Source organism: Pelodiscus sinensis, chromosome 11, assembly GCF_052426305.1.
Source record: "Pelodiscus sinensis isolate ZL-2025 chromosome 11, ASM5242630v1, whole genome shotgun sequence".
NCBI lineage: Eukaryota > Metazoa > Chordata > Testudines > Trionychidae > Pelodiscus > Pelodiscus sinensis.
Window position 1 is genome coordinate 22,553,599 of NC_143062.1, and position 17,120 is coordinate 22,570,718.

General features: G+C 39.2%; 1 protein-coding gene across 1 annotated transcript in view; it reads left to right on the forward strand.

Moving 5' to 3' along the window:
* Nucleotides 1–17,120, forward strand: part of CACNA2D3 (calcium voltage-gated channel auxiliary subunit alpha2delta 3) — a 758,781-nt gene that overhangs the window by 490,314 nt on the left and 251,347 nt on the right. The window contains exon 13 of the mRNA XM_089781194.1: nucleotides 5,112–5,245. Within this exon, the coding sequence (XP_089637320.1) occupies nucleotides 5,112–5,245 (134 nt within the window). The remainder of the gene's footprint in view (nucleotides 1–5,111; nucleotides 5,246–17,120) is intronic.

The window sequence follows — 17,120 nt, forward strand, 5'->3', positions numbered from 1 at the left end:
CAAAAAAGGGGATTCATCTCTGCACCAGCAGAACCTGGTGAGGGGACAAAGGAAGAGAGGCTTACGTCTTCCCATTTTGTGTTTATGGGGGCCTAGCCCTGAGGGCTTCCTCACCTTGTGCCTCAGTGACAACATTTCCGGGCCTGTTGTATTATTAAGGAGGCATAGGAAGCACCAGCTACATCTTCTCCCTCAAATAGCATCATCCCAACACCTCCTAAACTATGGCATAGAGCCATGTTCTTCACTTTGTTGGGAAGCCCCTTTTTAGGGGGATCAGTGGGGGATACTCTGCTTGAAAGCATTACTGATTCAGTACAGTGAGGAGTACTGTCCTTAGTCCCTGTCCAAAGATATTGGATTCTAATCTTGAACTACTTACAAGAACACTGCCTCCATGTTGCTCCATAACCTGAAATTGGGAAGCATTATTATTATCAAATGTACAGTGCTGTTGAAAATAGTTTGTCATTCTGACCTGTTTGAGGGTTAATGCTACTGGTGGTCATTTGGCTGAAAATCACTATTGTCATAAGAAAATGTTACTATGGAAAGGAAATCCAATTTCAGAGAATAATCATTTAACCAATTTATATTCAATAATTGACCAAATTATTTTATGAAACTTCATGCTTCATAAAAGTGGCACATAATTCCTGTAAGGGTTTTTATAACTTAAAAATTAATATTTATGAGTGTAAAGGAATCTTATATGATATGACTTACGTACCAAAGAGCCAGAAGAGAGTTAAAACATAGGTTTGTTTGGTATAATGTGCATAGGCTTAGCAGCCATACTCAATGACTTAAGTGCATAACTGTTTATTTTCTGATTAAATCTCACTGTTTAAAGAAGGACTGAAATCTCCTGAATAAAAGAGGTTCCTATAGCAGATGAGTGTGTGATTCAGTTGCAGTTTGATTTGTGTGACATGTGATACAAATAATCAGACAGGCTAAATGCACAGAAAAAGTGCAATATAAAGCAATGTTGCCTCCCCAAATTCTTAGCTCAAGTATAATAATTTAAAAGGGAGAAAATGCAAAAATAAATATTTAAAGAAGTATGCAACAATTTTGGAGAGTTCCATCACTCAGGCTGTGGCAACTCATTATACTTTATTATAATGAAGCTAAAGTTCAGGGGAAACTACCATGTTTAGGAAGCAAGTAAATAAATCAGTGCTACCTGGAAAGAATGAGCCAAAAGTTCATAATAGGCAGAAAATTCTAGTATTAATTATAATTTCATGGAAATTACAAACTGATTGTAGGCTTTAAGCTGAGCCACAAAGTCTAAAAACACATTAAAAGAGAGACTAAACAAAAACCTACAGTTCAAACTCAAACCCAGCTTTGAGAATAGCACAAAGGAAAATAAAGAGAATGTATATGGTTACAGCTATGACTCCATTCCTCAGGTACTTCCTATTATCAATCAAAAATTACATTTGTTAACAATAAGTTTCACAAAAATCATTTTAAAATAGGCTTTTTAAAGGTGAATAATTTTAATAAGCTAGGCCAAGGTGATTAAATGCATTTGATTAAACACACTTTTTCTCCTCAACTTTCCACTGTATAGCCATCTACATCACTGGCGTATGTCAGGAAAATTATGTTGGTTATGCTGTTTTGTTCAAATCCTTTGTAATATCATGTGCTGTTCCAACAAGAAATGAAGCACTTCACATGAGCCATGGTGCCTAGATACCATGGTAATGGGAATCTTGGAAATGTCAAGTGTGTGATGCATGTGTGTGCCTCTTTGGGAGCGAATACTGTATATTCGTATGACTTATGGAAGAGGAAATAAATTTTTAACTGGATATCTCTATTTCCTTTAAAATAGATTTTGGCTATACCAACACATAACCCTTTGTTATATGAAAAATAAGGTTAACAGGAAGATTGTAACTCTGAGAACTATAGATAGTAATCTGCTTCTAGTTTTATTAATTGTTCTACAATCAACTGTATAATATACTTTTAAAGTTTGAACTGTATGGAGGCAGAGATGGTGATGTGTTGCTTGTTAGCACAACTAAGGCCCAATAGGAATTACCTAGAAATAATACATTGGAGTAATAATCTCACATACACTATAGAAAACAAAGCATTAAGAAACATTCAGGGAAGTCCTATAACATAATACATTATACATTGACGATCACAGGACCCATATAGCACAAGTAGCCATTTTGGAATAATAACTCAAGGTCATGTGGAAATCGCTAATAAAAAAGCATGACTAAACCATGCTCTTGAAGGTTTAATCAAGAAAGCAATTGCAAAATTTAAAAGGGGGATGTATGTAGGAAGGATTTATGCAGGGGGGACATATTCCCTATTTTAACTCCTACCCATCCAGGAACCTTAGAAATGGCAGCACATTTTTAAAAGGGTTTGATTGTTCCTTAGTATTATTTAGTTTTGCTTTTGGTGGTTTTGTCCTCAGTTACAAATGACACACTGGTCTTAAAAGAAGGAGATGAAGGTAAAGTAAGTTAATTTATTCGTGAGTTAGTGTCCCTGGCTAAATTTCCATAAATAGCTACAGAGGAGTAGCCAGTTGGTCTATAACAGGAATAACTTAAAAAACAACAAATAGTCTAGTAGCACCTTAAACCCAGTGGGCTGTGCCCACGAAAGCTCATGATACCATCTACATGTTTTGTTAGTCTTTAAGGTACAACTAGACTGTTTGTTGTTTTTTAAGTTTTTCATAAATAACTAGTGAGCTTGAGTGTCCAACCTGAGATACTGTAAAGGTGTTGAGCACTGCCCCTTTTAAGATGTCTAAAGGTGTACTCTCAAAAATTAAGGTACTTTAAAGTCACCTTTGAAATTATAGGCTATCATTTGAAAACTGATACTACTACTTACTCACAATTGTACAGTGCTTGGAGTCCTTAATGGCCTTATAAACCAAAGTTTTGGTGGGGTTTATTTATGTACTGAATTCCATACCTCAGTAGTTTATATAGATAAGTAATTAGATTTTGAGTATTACTGACTTTTACTCAGTATAAAAGGGCTACATAATGAAATACGTGTTAGTGTTGACAGGAAGGGAAAGCCCACATTTTGACTTCAGAGATCCTGTAGCCACAAAAATTGAGAGGTCAGCATGTCAGAAAAGCTAATATACATATTAGCTTTTCCCCAAAGTATTCTAAATCAATGACTCGTGAAATAACAGTAACTTTTCTTTCTCTCCCCATTTATACAAAATGTAGTATTCCCAAGAACACATTTCTCAATTAAGATTGAGTTGGTCGTTAAGCTGCTAGGCTGCAAAAGTTCCAAAAACCTAGACAAAAATACCTTCTTTAACACAAAGTTTAAGGCTGAGAGTTTGTTTCAGTAAGTTAATATCCTTATAGAATATTGTAATTAGTTAATAAAATGTTAAACCAAACTCCCCAAACCATAAAACATCACGAAACACAGAGTTAAAGTTAAATTATATAAGCTCAAATATTTGGAAGAGTGAGGATTTGTAGATAAGGTAACCAAATTAAGTGTCCCGTCCATTTTTGATAGTTGAGTAGTAATGGTTTGGTCACTGGGCCACTGGGGTCCATGCCCAGTGGTCCTGGCCAACTGGTGACACTGGAAAAATGGACTCTTCCCCCCAACCCTGACCCTCTCCACCTGCCCGGGGCTGCAGCCAGAGATCAGAGTCGGGTCACAGACGCTTGCCCCGCTCCGCCCACCCGCCTAATGCTCTAGCTAGTGAGTGGGGTCAGGGTATGATGACTTGCCTCATTCTGCCTACCCCCGCACCAGGAAGTCGGGCAAGGCAGCCTCCAAATCCCTAGCCTGCTCCGTGGGTGTAGTGCTGATTTCCCTATACTGACTTACCTTCTTTGCATCCCTTTTCCAGAATTTGGGGCCAGTGTAGACGTAGCCATGCAGTAGTTTGGGTAGGACTATGTAATTGTTCCAGGCCTTTGTCATATTTGCATGAATGACAGGGAATAAAGCTGGTGACAGTGTAGATGGCTACAGCTTCCCTCAGTTCACTGCTGCTAGAGTACTGCCTTTAGGAGATTTACATTTCAAGGTTTAACAAAGCTGTTATTACTTACCCAAGTGATTCTGATTCTATTCCCATTGGTCCCTGCCATTTGCTAAGAATGTGCTATAGTATCAGGAGTTTATTCACATTACATACCACCCAGGATAGAGAAAGTGGACAGATCTGGAGTGGACTCAAATACCACTGCTATTTTTCCCCATTTTTGTCCCAATTAAGTTCTGTAAACTGACACCTGAAACGAGATGAGTTTTACATGCTTTGGAATAATGTTGTAAGGAGTAAATACCATTCTAATTTTTATAAAGTGTTTACTGTGGGGAAAAAAATCCCATAACTTCTACTTCATCATGAAACAGCAAAGCTCTCCTGGAACCAAACACTTAGGACAAGCTGTGCAGTGGTGTATAATAGTTTCCGTAACTGAGACCTCCAGGGCTGACAGGTTGTTTCACATATTTCTACATTCGCAAATTAGTACTGGACAAGGCTGCTGCTTATTAAATACAGTCCTTTTGCATTTCTCCTTTGGAGATAATTAAACAGAAAACACAGCAGACATAACTTGCATCATATTTATTGTAGGCTACGTCTGCACTGGCAGCTTCTTGCGCAAAAACTCTTTTGCGGAAGAGTTCTTGTGCAAAAACTCTTCCAGAAGAGAGCGTCTACACTGGCATGTGCTTTTGCACAAGAGATGTGCTTTTGCGCAAGAGCATCCATACAAGTATAGACTCTCTGTTGCTCAAGAACGCTCTGATGGCCATTTTAGCCATAGGGCTTTCTTGCGCAAGAAATTCATGTTGCCTGTCTACACTGGCCTCTTGTGCAAGAACAGTTGCACAAGAGGGCTTATTCCTGAGCGGGAGCATCTTAGTTCTTGAGCAAGAAGCCCTGATTTTATACATTAGAACGTCAGTTTACTTGCACAAGAACACACGGCCAGTGTAGACAGGCAGCAAGTTTTTGCGCAAGAGCGGCCGCTTTGGTGCAAGATCGTGCCAGTGTAGACACAGCCTTGGAGTCTTCCTTAATACCATCTTAACTTGGAATCTCTGTATTTTCACAGGGTTTTTTACTCAGATCTCTACATTAGCTGACGTGCAAGAGAACGTCATGGAATATCTCCATGTTCTTAGCCGACCAAAGGTTATTGATCAAGAGCATGATGTCGTATGGACTGAAGCATATATCGACAGCACTGTAAGTCTGCATGACAAAGCATTTAAAATACCTGCTCACAGCAGAAGCTGAGAAACCTACTATATTGTTTAACAGTACTAGTTGTTCTTCTTTCCACCCTTTGTTTGTCACTAGATGGGGGTTAAGTTTTACAAAGTTTGAATGAACAAATTCCAGTATATCAATTTCTAGGTGCTTATGAGTGAATCTGCCGTCACTGTTGCCTTTATGATCATAAAACGTGCAGTTTTAACATAAAGATTCACAACTTGGAATAATCATTTTTTCCAAACACCTTTAGATGAATGTACATTTAACTACAAGCTACATTAAATGAAAATTCTGTAATAGTCATTAATATATTTACAAAGGTAGGCCAATTACAAGGTGACTATTGATAAGTTTTGAATTGAAGAATGTTGAAAATGTTGTATATATTACATATTAAAATAGGACAAATCTTTTTTTTGTTCTGGTTGGTAGATGACTTGGCTACATTGCTGATGTATCATTTTCAGGTTCAGCACTTGAGAAATATTAAATTTAATGCATGTTTTCTTTTTCTTTTTTTTTGCAATAATTATTAATTGACCTACCATATTTTAGCCAGTTGTGTCTGACCCAGCTTGCTTAAGCTTTTTTTCCCCCTTTCTTTTCCTCATTTACTTAATTCGGAGTAAGATATTGTTATAGTAAATGTTCTTAATTTAATGTGAAATGCTTACAAATATTGGTTCTGATGAGTGGAAACTGTAAATCAGCAGCTGTAAAGATGTTAAATTATTGTAACCGTTCTTCAACCCTCATGAGAACTGGGCAAACTGAGAAAACCCTATCAGGTGAGCTTAATCCACTCTCCTCTTTTTTAAGGAAGTAGCAGGGGGGAAGCTTGAAACTTCTAAAAATGTCCCACAAAAATAGTTGATGCTATTTTATTTTGGTTTCAGGTTAAGTCTTATATGTGAATTGTGATCTTGGATAGACTAATATAAAAAAATGAACATGGATAGTTACCAAAATAGACTTACTTGCAAATGTTGTTTTGAATGTAATCAACTTATTTCCTGTTTTACCACAGTAACATGGTAGACAGAGCATGATTAATTGGCACTCCTCCTCCTTCTTTTCTTCACTGAAATATTAGGGTGAGAGAACTTGAAAAGTATCTACACATTTTGCATAGTTGTGTACCTTAAGCCGATCTTCCTGATCTAGTGTAGACCAAGCCTCAGAGCCCAGCATATCTTCCCTCCGTAAGTGTGCGGCAGTCAGCGGGTCTGGGTCTATGACAGCAACTCGGAAGGCAGCACAGAAGTAAGAGTGGTGATACTGTGAATCCACTACAATAGGCTTGCAACCCTCTTTTGGGTCAGGACTCCCCAGTTGGAGAAATGCTGTATACTTATAGAACTGTACGGGGTAAAAGTACACAAAAGATCAGATTTCATGGGGAAAACCAGATTTCATGGAGAGACTAGATTTCATGCCTTGCGACACAATTTTCATGGCTGCAAATTTGGTAGATTAGTTAAAATACAGATTGTCAACATATTTCAAAATATACAAAGTTAAATAGCCTTAAGTCTAATGTTAATATATTTTCAAGCAGCATTTTTATGTTTTTGCCTATGTGTAAATTTAGATTATTGCTGGAAATATTTTTTTCCATTTGTTTGTGTATATGGAAAAATGGATGTTTACTGTCACTTCTAGATATTAATCTAATCCTTCCAAATCCACTTCTATTGCTTATAATCCTAGGTAAATACAGCATGAGGGAATAAATGCTATGCATACTAGAACAGTAGGATGAGCTTAGATAGCAGTCTGGAGGAGAAATCAGGAGAACAAAAACAGTTATATTCTTGAATAAAGCTTCTATTTTAATCCAAATTAATGCTGATTTATATCAATCAAAATAAAACATTGTAAAGCTTTGCTTTCTGTGCTCTTCTCCCACCCCAGACTGATTAATTTAATTATCGGTTATTTCTAATTTGGGAAGTCGAAAGGGCCCCATTGTGCCTGGTGCTGTAGGGTAAATCCCTTTTCTTTTCTAATCAGAAGTGAGACTATTCAGAAAGAGGATAAATGGAGAAAACCATAAATCAAACCCTGGGGAAATAGTGCAGAAGAAGCCTTGTAGAAGATACCCCTATTCTCAGAACTAGATGTCTGTGAAAGTCCTAGGACCATGTCCTCAACCTTGCTATTGATGCATCAACTTCCATGGGAGCTGTGGATGCTTAGCTTTTGAAACAGAGCCACTTGCAAATGACTCTGTGAGTGCATGTGCCTAATTTTAGGCAACCAAGTGTAATATTATGCCCTCAAGTATAGAGATACTTGAGGGTGGAAGTTTGTGATATTGTGAATGAATGTGTGATGGATAGGAGGAGTGCTGGGCAGCACCTGGGGACTAAAGGGTTAAACTCAGGTAGCTAGTGGGGGTATTAGCAAAAAGCCAGAAAAGCCAATGGGAAAGACTGTTGAAATTTGAATTGTATGTAGATACTTAGCTGCTTCTTCCTTTGTGTGAGTTCTAAGTTAAGGGCTGGAGGAAGCAACATGCGGTAATCAGAACTACCGTGCCTCCAAGGAATTTGGGTATGGAAGTGGACTGGACCATGACAGGCTTTTGAGTAAATAAGGCAAAAATATATATTTAGTCGCGATCAGAATATTTTTCTCTGTGTAAAATCCATGTGCTCTTTCTCCCTCCTGCACTCACTATATAAGCTGAAACTAGAGATACTATGTTCACTGTGTTTTAATTTGTTCTTCTCAATTGCTCTGTAACACCTAGCAACCAGGTATGCTTTATTAAGAATTTCTTTTTGAGTTTTGTTAATAAAATATTTTTTTTAAAGCAATGATTTAATTCTTGTGTCCTGGAAGGTAACAGGTCTGCGTGTGTACTTGCCTCGCCTGAGAGGTCAGCTATCAAAGACTTCTGTGTTTTCTTCTGTTTCTTTTTTCAGACTCTCCTATGGCAGAAGAGCTTGGGGATACCCCTGGGGAAGGAATTCAAGTATTCCTTCCTGGGTTTTTTTCCAGGGTTCTTTAAAAATCACTTGATGGTGGAAGCCTGTCTTCCAGAGCCAGTGCATTGTGACACAGGGGAGGTTTTTGTAAGCAGAGCCTATAAAGGCAAGGTATTTAAGGTCTTTTGCGGGCCCCCACCTTCTACATTCACAGTGCCAGAGTGGGGAAAAACCCTGACAGAGTGGCTTTCAAAGGAGGATATAGACCTCCTAAAGAGTGTGTAGAATCACTGTCATTGTTGGGTTTTAAGAACTGTTTAGACAAACTCTTTTCTGCCTTCCCTTTCAAAGGCTCTGCCATTGTTTGCTCCAACTCTGCACCATTTGTCACTTGCTCTCCCCCACCTTCACTCACTTTTGGTGGGCTAGGGCAGGGTATAGGAGTGTAACGAATCTGGGTGAGGACTCCGGGCGGGGGTGGGGGAGAGGGGTTTTGGGTATGGGAAAAGGCTCAGGTCTGGGTCATAGGCTTATGAAGTTTGTGGCGTTTCAGGCTCCAGGGGGGAATTTGACTGTGGAAGCAGACCCTGGGCTGAGGGCTGGAGTGTGTGGGAGGGGTGAGGACTCTGGCTGGAGGGTGGGCTCTGAGGTGGAGCTGGGAGTGATGGGTTAGAGGGTTCCAGAATGGACTCTGTGCTGGGGCAGGAAGTTGGAGTTCAGAAGATGGTTTTGGGTCTGGCAGTGCTTTCCATGGCTTCTGGAAGTGGCCACCAGATCCTTGTAGCCCATAGGCACATGGTCAGCCAGGGAGGCTCCACATGCTAGCCTTGTACCCACAGTCACCAACCCTACAGCTCCCATTGGTCACAGTTCCTGGCCAGTAGGAGCTGTGGAGCTGGCATTCAGGCAGAGGCAGTGTGCAGAGCCTCACTTGCTGCCTATGCACTTGTGAGCTCCAGAGACCTGGTGCTCATTTCCTGGAGTTACACAGAAACAGAGCAGGTAGGGAGCCTGCCTTAGCTTGGGGACAAGGAGAAGTTGAGGGAGAAGGGAAGGATTTGATCTGTGGGGCCTATGTAGCCCCTGGAACTCCACAGACCCCAGTATGAGAAACACTGATCTGGGTATACTTAATCTTGCCTCAAACTGGGGTCAGGAGCATTGACTGGATAGCCTTTGAAGTCCCTTCCAGATGTAAATTTTGATGATTCTATGTTCAGCTACAGCTGGTCAGTGCAAGTGGTAATGGCTTGGGAAAGGGGATGTGATTAGGCATCCTGACACCCCAGTGGTACCATGCTGAAGGAATGGCCCTTTGAGGCCATATGTAATTAGATATACTGACCAGTCCTTACATTTGGAATGAAACCAGGCACACACTGGGCAGCAAAAAAATTGAGAGGAACAAAGATGGCTAACTGTGCTATGAAAGCTAGTCCAGGACTGGTGCTTCAGTTTTCACTTCGTTAATATTTGCAAGTGAGACTTTCTGGATTTAACAGAGGGTGAAATTTGGCCAATCAAGGCCACTTTCTGTTTTTATGATGAACATTTTCTCTCATACAAATATGAGAGTGAAATATTCTGCTGGCAATTTCCCCACTGTAAAAGCTGTTCAGATAATTGTTTCACACTGTTCAAATCAGAATAGAAGCCACTTTCTTATGGTAAATTTATAGTCCATTGACACTGCTGTCAACCATCATTGTTCCTCAGATCCCTCTGCTAAGGGAAGAACTCTCTGTACCAATGATTCTAGCTTGATGTAATATGAGGTATATTGAGAAAATGTTTGAAAATATGTAAATATATGTTCCATCTTCTTTCTGGTTCAACAGTGACTTGCAAGAGATAGGTTAGTCAGGCCGAGATTCATAAAACAGAAGCAATGATATAACACTATATATATACACTATAGTATATGTCCTCTGTGAAATTAAAGAGGGCTTTTCATTTTCATAAACATTTATAATTTGTGTCATTGATTGTTAATCACTTTAATGGGCCTTTTTTGAGGCTTGTGATGAGGCAAATGACCAGTAACTTAAAAACTTGTTTTAGCACAGTTCTAGCACAATTTATTTTGCAATTCTAGTCGTATCACTGGAACAAAGGAACATTGTTTTGAACAATACATATCAGATCGTGAAATGGGTGGGTGGGGAGTAATACTATTCACCTGTGCTTTGCTCACAAGTCAGGCTCAATCTACAGATGAAGGTTCATACAGTCTACATGCCAAAATGAGATACCACTCTCAGGAGCTTATGCAGCTCTTCATGATAAAATTCTTTCTCCTCTTTCACCAGTAGAAAAGTTAAGTGTTGACAGTGGGTACATCTACACTGCATGGCTATTTAAGGATACTGGAGGTATCTCAAAATAGCTACCCTGCATCTACACAAGCCACCGGTTATTTTAAAATATTTTTTGAAATAACAGGCGTGCTGTTTCGCTATCCCAGTAAAAACCTCCTTTCACAAAGGTTAAGGGATGGCTTGAAATAGCACGTTATTTCAAAATTTGGTGCTGTGTAGATTTGCACTGTGAGTTTAGGGTGCTATGTACACTCACCAATTTAGAATAACTACAGGATTAAGGCCACAATGAGATCAATAGGGCAGTTTAACTCTTTCAAGCTATAGATTCAGACTATATGCAAGCACAGGCAGACATTACTACACTGGTAGCAGTCAGCTCACATTCTGATTTCTTCTTTTTATGTACATAAAGGTGAAGATTGTTTTTAATGACATTGTAGAGTCTGCAGAACATGATGGCAGCCTTTGGAAAAAAGGAACTAACTTAAGTTACCACCAGCAAGCTTAATTTGACCTCTGTATGACAAGGGTTTTGTACTCTCTATATCAGGGATTCTGAAACTTCATTGTACAGAGACCCTCTTCTGACAGCAAAGTTACTACATGGCCTCAGGAGGGGCTGCAGCCCAAGCATTGTCACCCCCCAGTCGAGATGGACCTCTGGCTTCAACTTCAGCCCTGCATGGTCCCAGCAAATCTAATGCTGGCCCCGCTGACCCCATTAAAATGGGGTCATGACCCACAGTTTGAGAACAACTGCTTTAAGTTCTTCTACAGTGTTGCCTTCTTTCACATCTTTTCTACCTCTTCTCAGTGAAACAAAGAGCTATAATGTATAGGTCAAACTAATCACTGGCATGAAATTGATTTATGCTCTTTCATTGTGTTTGTCCTGCTGGTGGGCTCATATGATGCCTTTGGGTAGCCTGGTTCAGCACCTCATTCCCCCAAGAGTAGCCAGATTTGGGAGGGGGGAACCCAATCATCTGTAGTTTAGGACTGAACATAACTAAGAACAAAAAGTTGTGTTCTGCAACTGACATTTGTGAAGTGTCTACACCAATGGTGGGCAAACTCTGACTCATGGGCCACACGTGTCCCATCAAAGTAATCTGTTGGTGGGCCACAAGACATTTTGTTGACATTGTCTGCAGGCATGGCCCCCTCACAGCTCCCAGTGGCCACAGTTCACCGCTACTGACCAATAGGAGCTGTGGGAAAAGGTGGACTATAAAGACCTGCAACACATGGCAGGCACAGGTTGCCTATTGCTGGTCTACACTGAAAGTTACAGTTATTTGATACGTTTGAATTCATAATCAGTTGATTATGTTCATCATCTGTTCATAATCAACTGATTCATACTCAGTTGAATTAACTGGAGTGTTGTGATCAAGACACAAGGACTCATTCTTCTGCTCTACTCTGCACTGATTAGGCCTCATTTGGAGTATTGTGTCCAGTTCTGGGTACCGCATTTCAGGCAAGATGTGGAGAAATTGGAGAAGGCCCAGAAAAGAGCAACAAAAATGATTAAAGGTCTAGAAAACATGACCTATGAGGAAGACTTGAAAGAATTGGCTTGTTTAGTTTAGAAAAGAGAAGGCTGAGAGGGAACATGATAGAATCTAAAAGGGTATCTAAAAGTATCTGAAAGGGTGTTATAAGGTGGAGGGAGAGAAATTGTTCTCCTTGGCCTCTGAGGATAGGACAAGAAGCAATGGCCTTAAACTGCAGCAAGGGTGGTTTAGGTTGGATATTAGGAAAAATCTTCTTAACTGTCAGGGTGGTTAAACACTGGAATAAATGACCTTGGGAGGTTGTGTAATCTCCATCACTGGAGATATTTAAGAGTAGGTTAGACAGAAACCAGTCAGAGATGATCTAGACAGTGCTTGATGCTGCCATGAGGGCAGGGGACTGGATTTGATGACCTCTTGAGGTCCCTTCCAGTTCTAGGATTCTCTGATTCTATGATTTGTGGTAGATGTTCACTGAATATTCAAAACTCATCAAATCCTCAGAACTATTTTTTCTGGCTCTCTGCAGACTCCAGCAGGCATTATAATCAGTTCATATTTTCAAGGTTATCTCTGCAACAATCAGGCTTGAAACACAATTAAAAAAAATAGAAGCTGAGGTTCTGGAGTACAAGTCTAAGGCAAAGGGTTGTTCCACAACCCCAGAAATGCAAAATACATGAGGCCCTACACAGATACTGCATATGTTACGTCTAAAGTTTCATTAAATCTTTCCTTTCCAAGAAAAATAAGTTGAGGCTTTATTAGCTGCTTGCTATTCAGTTTCTTTTGCACTCATTGCATGAGGGAGCTTTTATGAAAGAATAAAAATTAAATCTTACCCTCTTTCATCTTGATTCTATTCCCAGAGACATCATCAGATACCTTTTCTGGCATGAGTTAATTGTGCTATTATCTTAAGTGGGTGTACTTAGTATTTTTTCATTGTAAAAGGTGCCCAGCACCTGTAGTTTGAAAGTTGGCTATGTATTTCAGTATGGCATCCCACTAAAATGTTTCATATCAAGTGTGGAAAAATCTTATGTCATCACAGCAAATAAATATTAGGAGTATCTTCATTAGTGTATGTCAGTAAATATCACTTATAAATATCTATGAAAAGAGAATTTAAACACAACCAATAGATGATGAAAATTGATTTCATGCCCATTTTTTTATTTTGGTCCCACTCTTTTTTGCAAAGGCCTCTGCTATTATTCTGTTGTACTTACTTTTACAGGTGTAGCTTTCTTACACAGCCATATCTCATTCCTGCCCCTCCAGTGATTCTGTGATTCCGTGATGAACTGGTGCATGGCTGATTTTAGAGGATGGGACCAACTCAGCCCTCCATTATTTTCTTAGGGAATAAATTCCTTTACAATCCAATCTTCCTGATAATCTTCTAGAACTAGGTACTCCCATCTTCACTGTCTCCCTGGCCCCTGAGACAACTCTTACTAACCTTTGTTACCATAAGGAGAGGGTCTTTATTCCTTGTTCTCTATCTTCTGGACCCTCTGGGTGTTTAAGGTGCACCAGATAGTTACTTCCCCATCTTGAACAATACTCCCTGTTGCTCTAATACAAATTATCTTAGTGTCAAGTGAAACACACCCTTCCCCACTCCCAGGTCAGAGAGCCATTATCCCAGATTGTCACTCAGAAATGTCCATGAAAATTGCACCAGCTCACTGCAAGTGAATTTGGTTCTAGATCCTAATTTTAATGGATTAGCTTTTGGATTTATTCAGCAGGATTTAAATCCCTGGAGATTCTTCATACACCTTGACAATTTATCAGATATTAATCTCCTTGATTTCAAGGTGGAGCGGACTCCCCATTCATGGATCTGACTTTCCATAAGGTGGATGAGTGTTCTGTGAGGAGATAGGGTGGGGTTTGGAGAATGTCTATTGTCTACCCTCCATCCTGGATACATTTATCTGGAAAAGATTATACAGCTCTGTCCTGCACTACCTTTTCATTTAATCTCTGCCAAATATAGCACCCCTAAGACAGGTCCCTGGGAATGACATTCCATTGAAGTAACACTGCTAGGAGACGCAGCCTGTATCGAGCTACAGGCCCTTTTCTCCACCTCTTGCAGTTCATCAGGGCTTTAACAGGCTTGGGGAAGGGCCCCGTGATGTTTACACTGGCAAGGCAACACACACACACCAAACAAATGGGGGGGGTGCACTTGCCATTCTCTCCTGATGAGATGTTGTAGGGGTACCTCTCAGCGAATCGTCGTAGCAATTCCCATGCAACCCACCCCCCAAAAACCCAAAAGAAAACCTGCCCCAGAGCTTCTGAGAACTCTTGGGCCCAAAATTTCAAATCTCCATTATTAAACATTCTGGTTTTCCACTCAGCTGTTCTAATCCGTTAGCTTTACTGCTGTATCCAGAGTGAACAAATGTACTGCTAATGGCATTAATAGTGTTAAATCCAATAAGATTATGTGTATCAATTGACAAAATATAATGAATGCTCAAGATTGCAAAGGTATACACCACTTCAATTAATAGAATTCATGCACACTCATTATCTTTTAGGTTCAGCTCAAAAGAACATTAATGTTCCGTTTTGTAAGCTAATGCACGACTTGAATTACTTATGCTTTGCAGTTTGGGTGCTAATCAGTGCAAGGAATGCTGTGCCACTTAACAGAGAGCTTACAGCTCCAGATCACACGGAACAGGCACTAGGGCAGCATGGCCCAAAAAACAAACTGAGAACCTTGAAAAGAAAATAGGGGCATGTCAGGGAAAACAAAATCTGCTGTGAACTAATGGGAATATGGCCATTTAAAATAAGAATTGTGCAATTTCCCAGCAGATGTGCACAAAATATACAATTTCCAAGGCATGTAAACAAATGCATACATTATGCACATATTGTGCTTGTATATGCACACACACACACACACACACACACACACACACACACACACACACACACACACACACACACACAAACTTTCAGCTCTTGACGTGAACCCCTTTATGTTTAATAAATTACATGTTTGCTTTTGCTTTAGTGCTGGTGCTGGAAGTTATGCTATTAGGAGTATTTTCAGTGATGGCATTAGCCACAGAATATTATTGAAAGATCTAATTACTGGTTATCAGAGCTGCTAGCAACAAAAGGTTGTAAGGAGATGGCAATATTTCTGTTAATGAGTTAACACTTTTCATGTGTATCACTGCATGTACAATATGTGCACAGTAAAATACCACAGATCAAAAAGATGCTCCAAACATCAAACCAAAACAAAAAAGCAAAACAAAACCCTGCACTTTAAAAGGAACATGACATTTCCTGCTGGGGATATGGAACATGGAATGCCATCTGTATTATACGGCACTGAGAAAACTGATTATGGTTGGACCTCTATTTCATAGCAGATGGGTTCATTAAATTTAATAGCCTCCAGAGCCTTTACAAACAGTGTTAAAAACATGTGGAACATGCTGTGACGCTTCACTTCTCACCCCACAGTCATTATAACCCTGGCACAAACTATAAATATTACAGTATTTTATTTCCATTGAAACAGATTACTATTATAATTATATTTGTTAGTGTACAGTTACTTAAAAAATGCAGAATGCAAATTGTATTTGACAGTATGATAGGCAATAGTCTCTGTATACCAGCAGCTTAATTTGTCATGTTTTTTTGAGGCAACATGGCAAAGATGATTTTAAGGAGGGATGTGGAGAAAGATAATGAAGTAGTTTTGCATTCTTTTATGAGGAGTTCCTCCCAGGTGTGAGTGCCATCATGGGAGAAAAAGCACAAACGTACTTATTCCAATTTTTCAAATGCTGGCATTCATGTGTACTGTGCTCCCACAGTAACATTGCTAGTCCATTGTTGTGTGATTGACATGCTATTATGAAAGTATTTTGGCTGTCCCAGCATTGCTCAGCTGCATTATCATTTCCTATTGGCACTACTGAAATTTCAATGTGGAGTCATTCACAAAACACATTGTGTGATTAAATTTTGTATCTAGGAAATTGTCAGATTCAGATGTTAGCTGAACAGATTAATCTTTTACTGTCTTTGTACATCCAAAGAAAATGATCTTTAAAAACATTATGTTGAGACTTTGTCGTGCGTTTACAGGGTTTTCTCTTACTTTACACATTTTTCTAGCCTGTGCTGTCCTTATTTTATATAGGGAATTATAGTCATTCCCTATATGAGGCGATGATAGATAGCATCCTAAAAATAATTCAAAGAAGTACAAATGTCTGAAACTCTGTCTGCTGAACTTTCTCCCACCAGTTACTCTATATAAATTGCAGAGAGCAGTTCTCATGTTGATTTTGATTTACTATCTATCCATGCCAAAGGGGTGCCAGTCTTATTTTCAGACTTCTGCATGCTAGAGATACAGCAACTGGGGTCTTTTCCAAATGCAGCCTGCCAATGGCGTGTAGTGCCTTTAGGTGTGTGAACAGAGAATTCTTTATCTTTTTCATTTTGAGTTTTACACAGAATTGTTGTTCTTGTCGTTTTACAGAATTGAAAATCAAAAGGTGAAAGATCACTAAGCCAAGAGAGAGATTGTTTTTAGATCCTCTCTCCTCCCCTGTTATGTTGGATCAAATACTGTGTGAAAAATATGTCCTTACCCCCCCAAAAATACTATTTAAATGCCTTTGCAACTGATATCTGTTTGAAACTAAGAAGATCACAGACAGATGTTCATACTGAAGTTGAGTTGATTATAAAGAAATTGCAATTACTCTGTCAGATATATACGATTTTTCATACTTCATTTTCTCATAAAGGATTATTTAGGGTAAAATGATAATGCTGGAAGGCAACAAATTTAATGCAATATACAAATTCCAAATTTGACCATATATATCTTCTTTTATGACATTTCAAAAGAAAGAGAAGAGAAGATAAAATATACATTATCAGGACTACTGAAGTAAAAAGCTGAAATAAAAATAAAAGCTTGTTAAATTATCAGTGCCATTTTGAATTTTGCTGCAGTGGCAGAATGAAATGCATAAAACAGAGGAAGAGAAAACAGAAAGAGAGG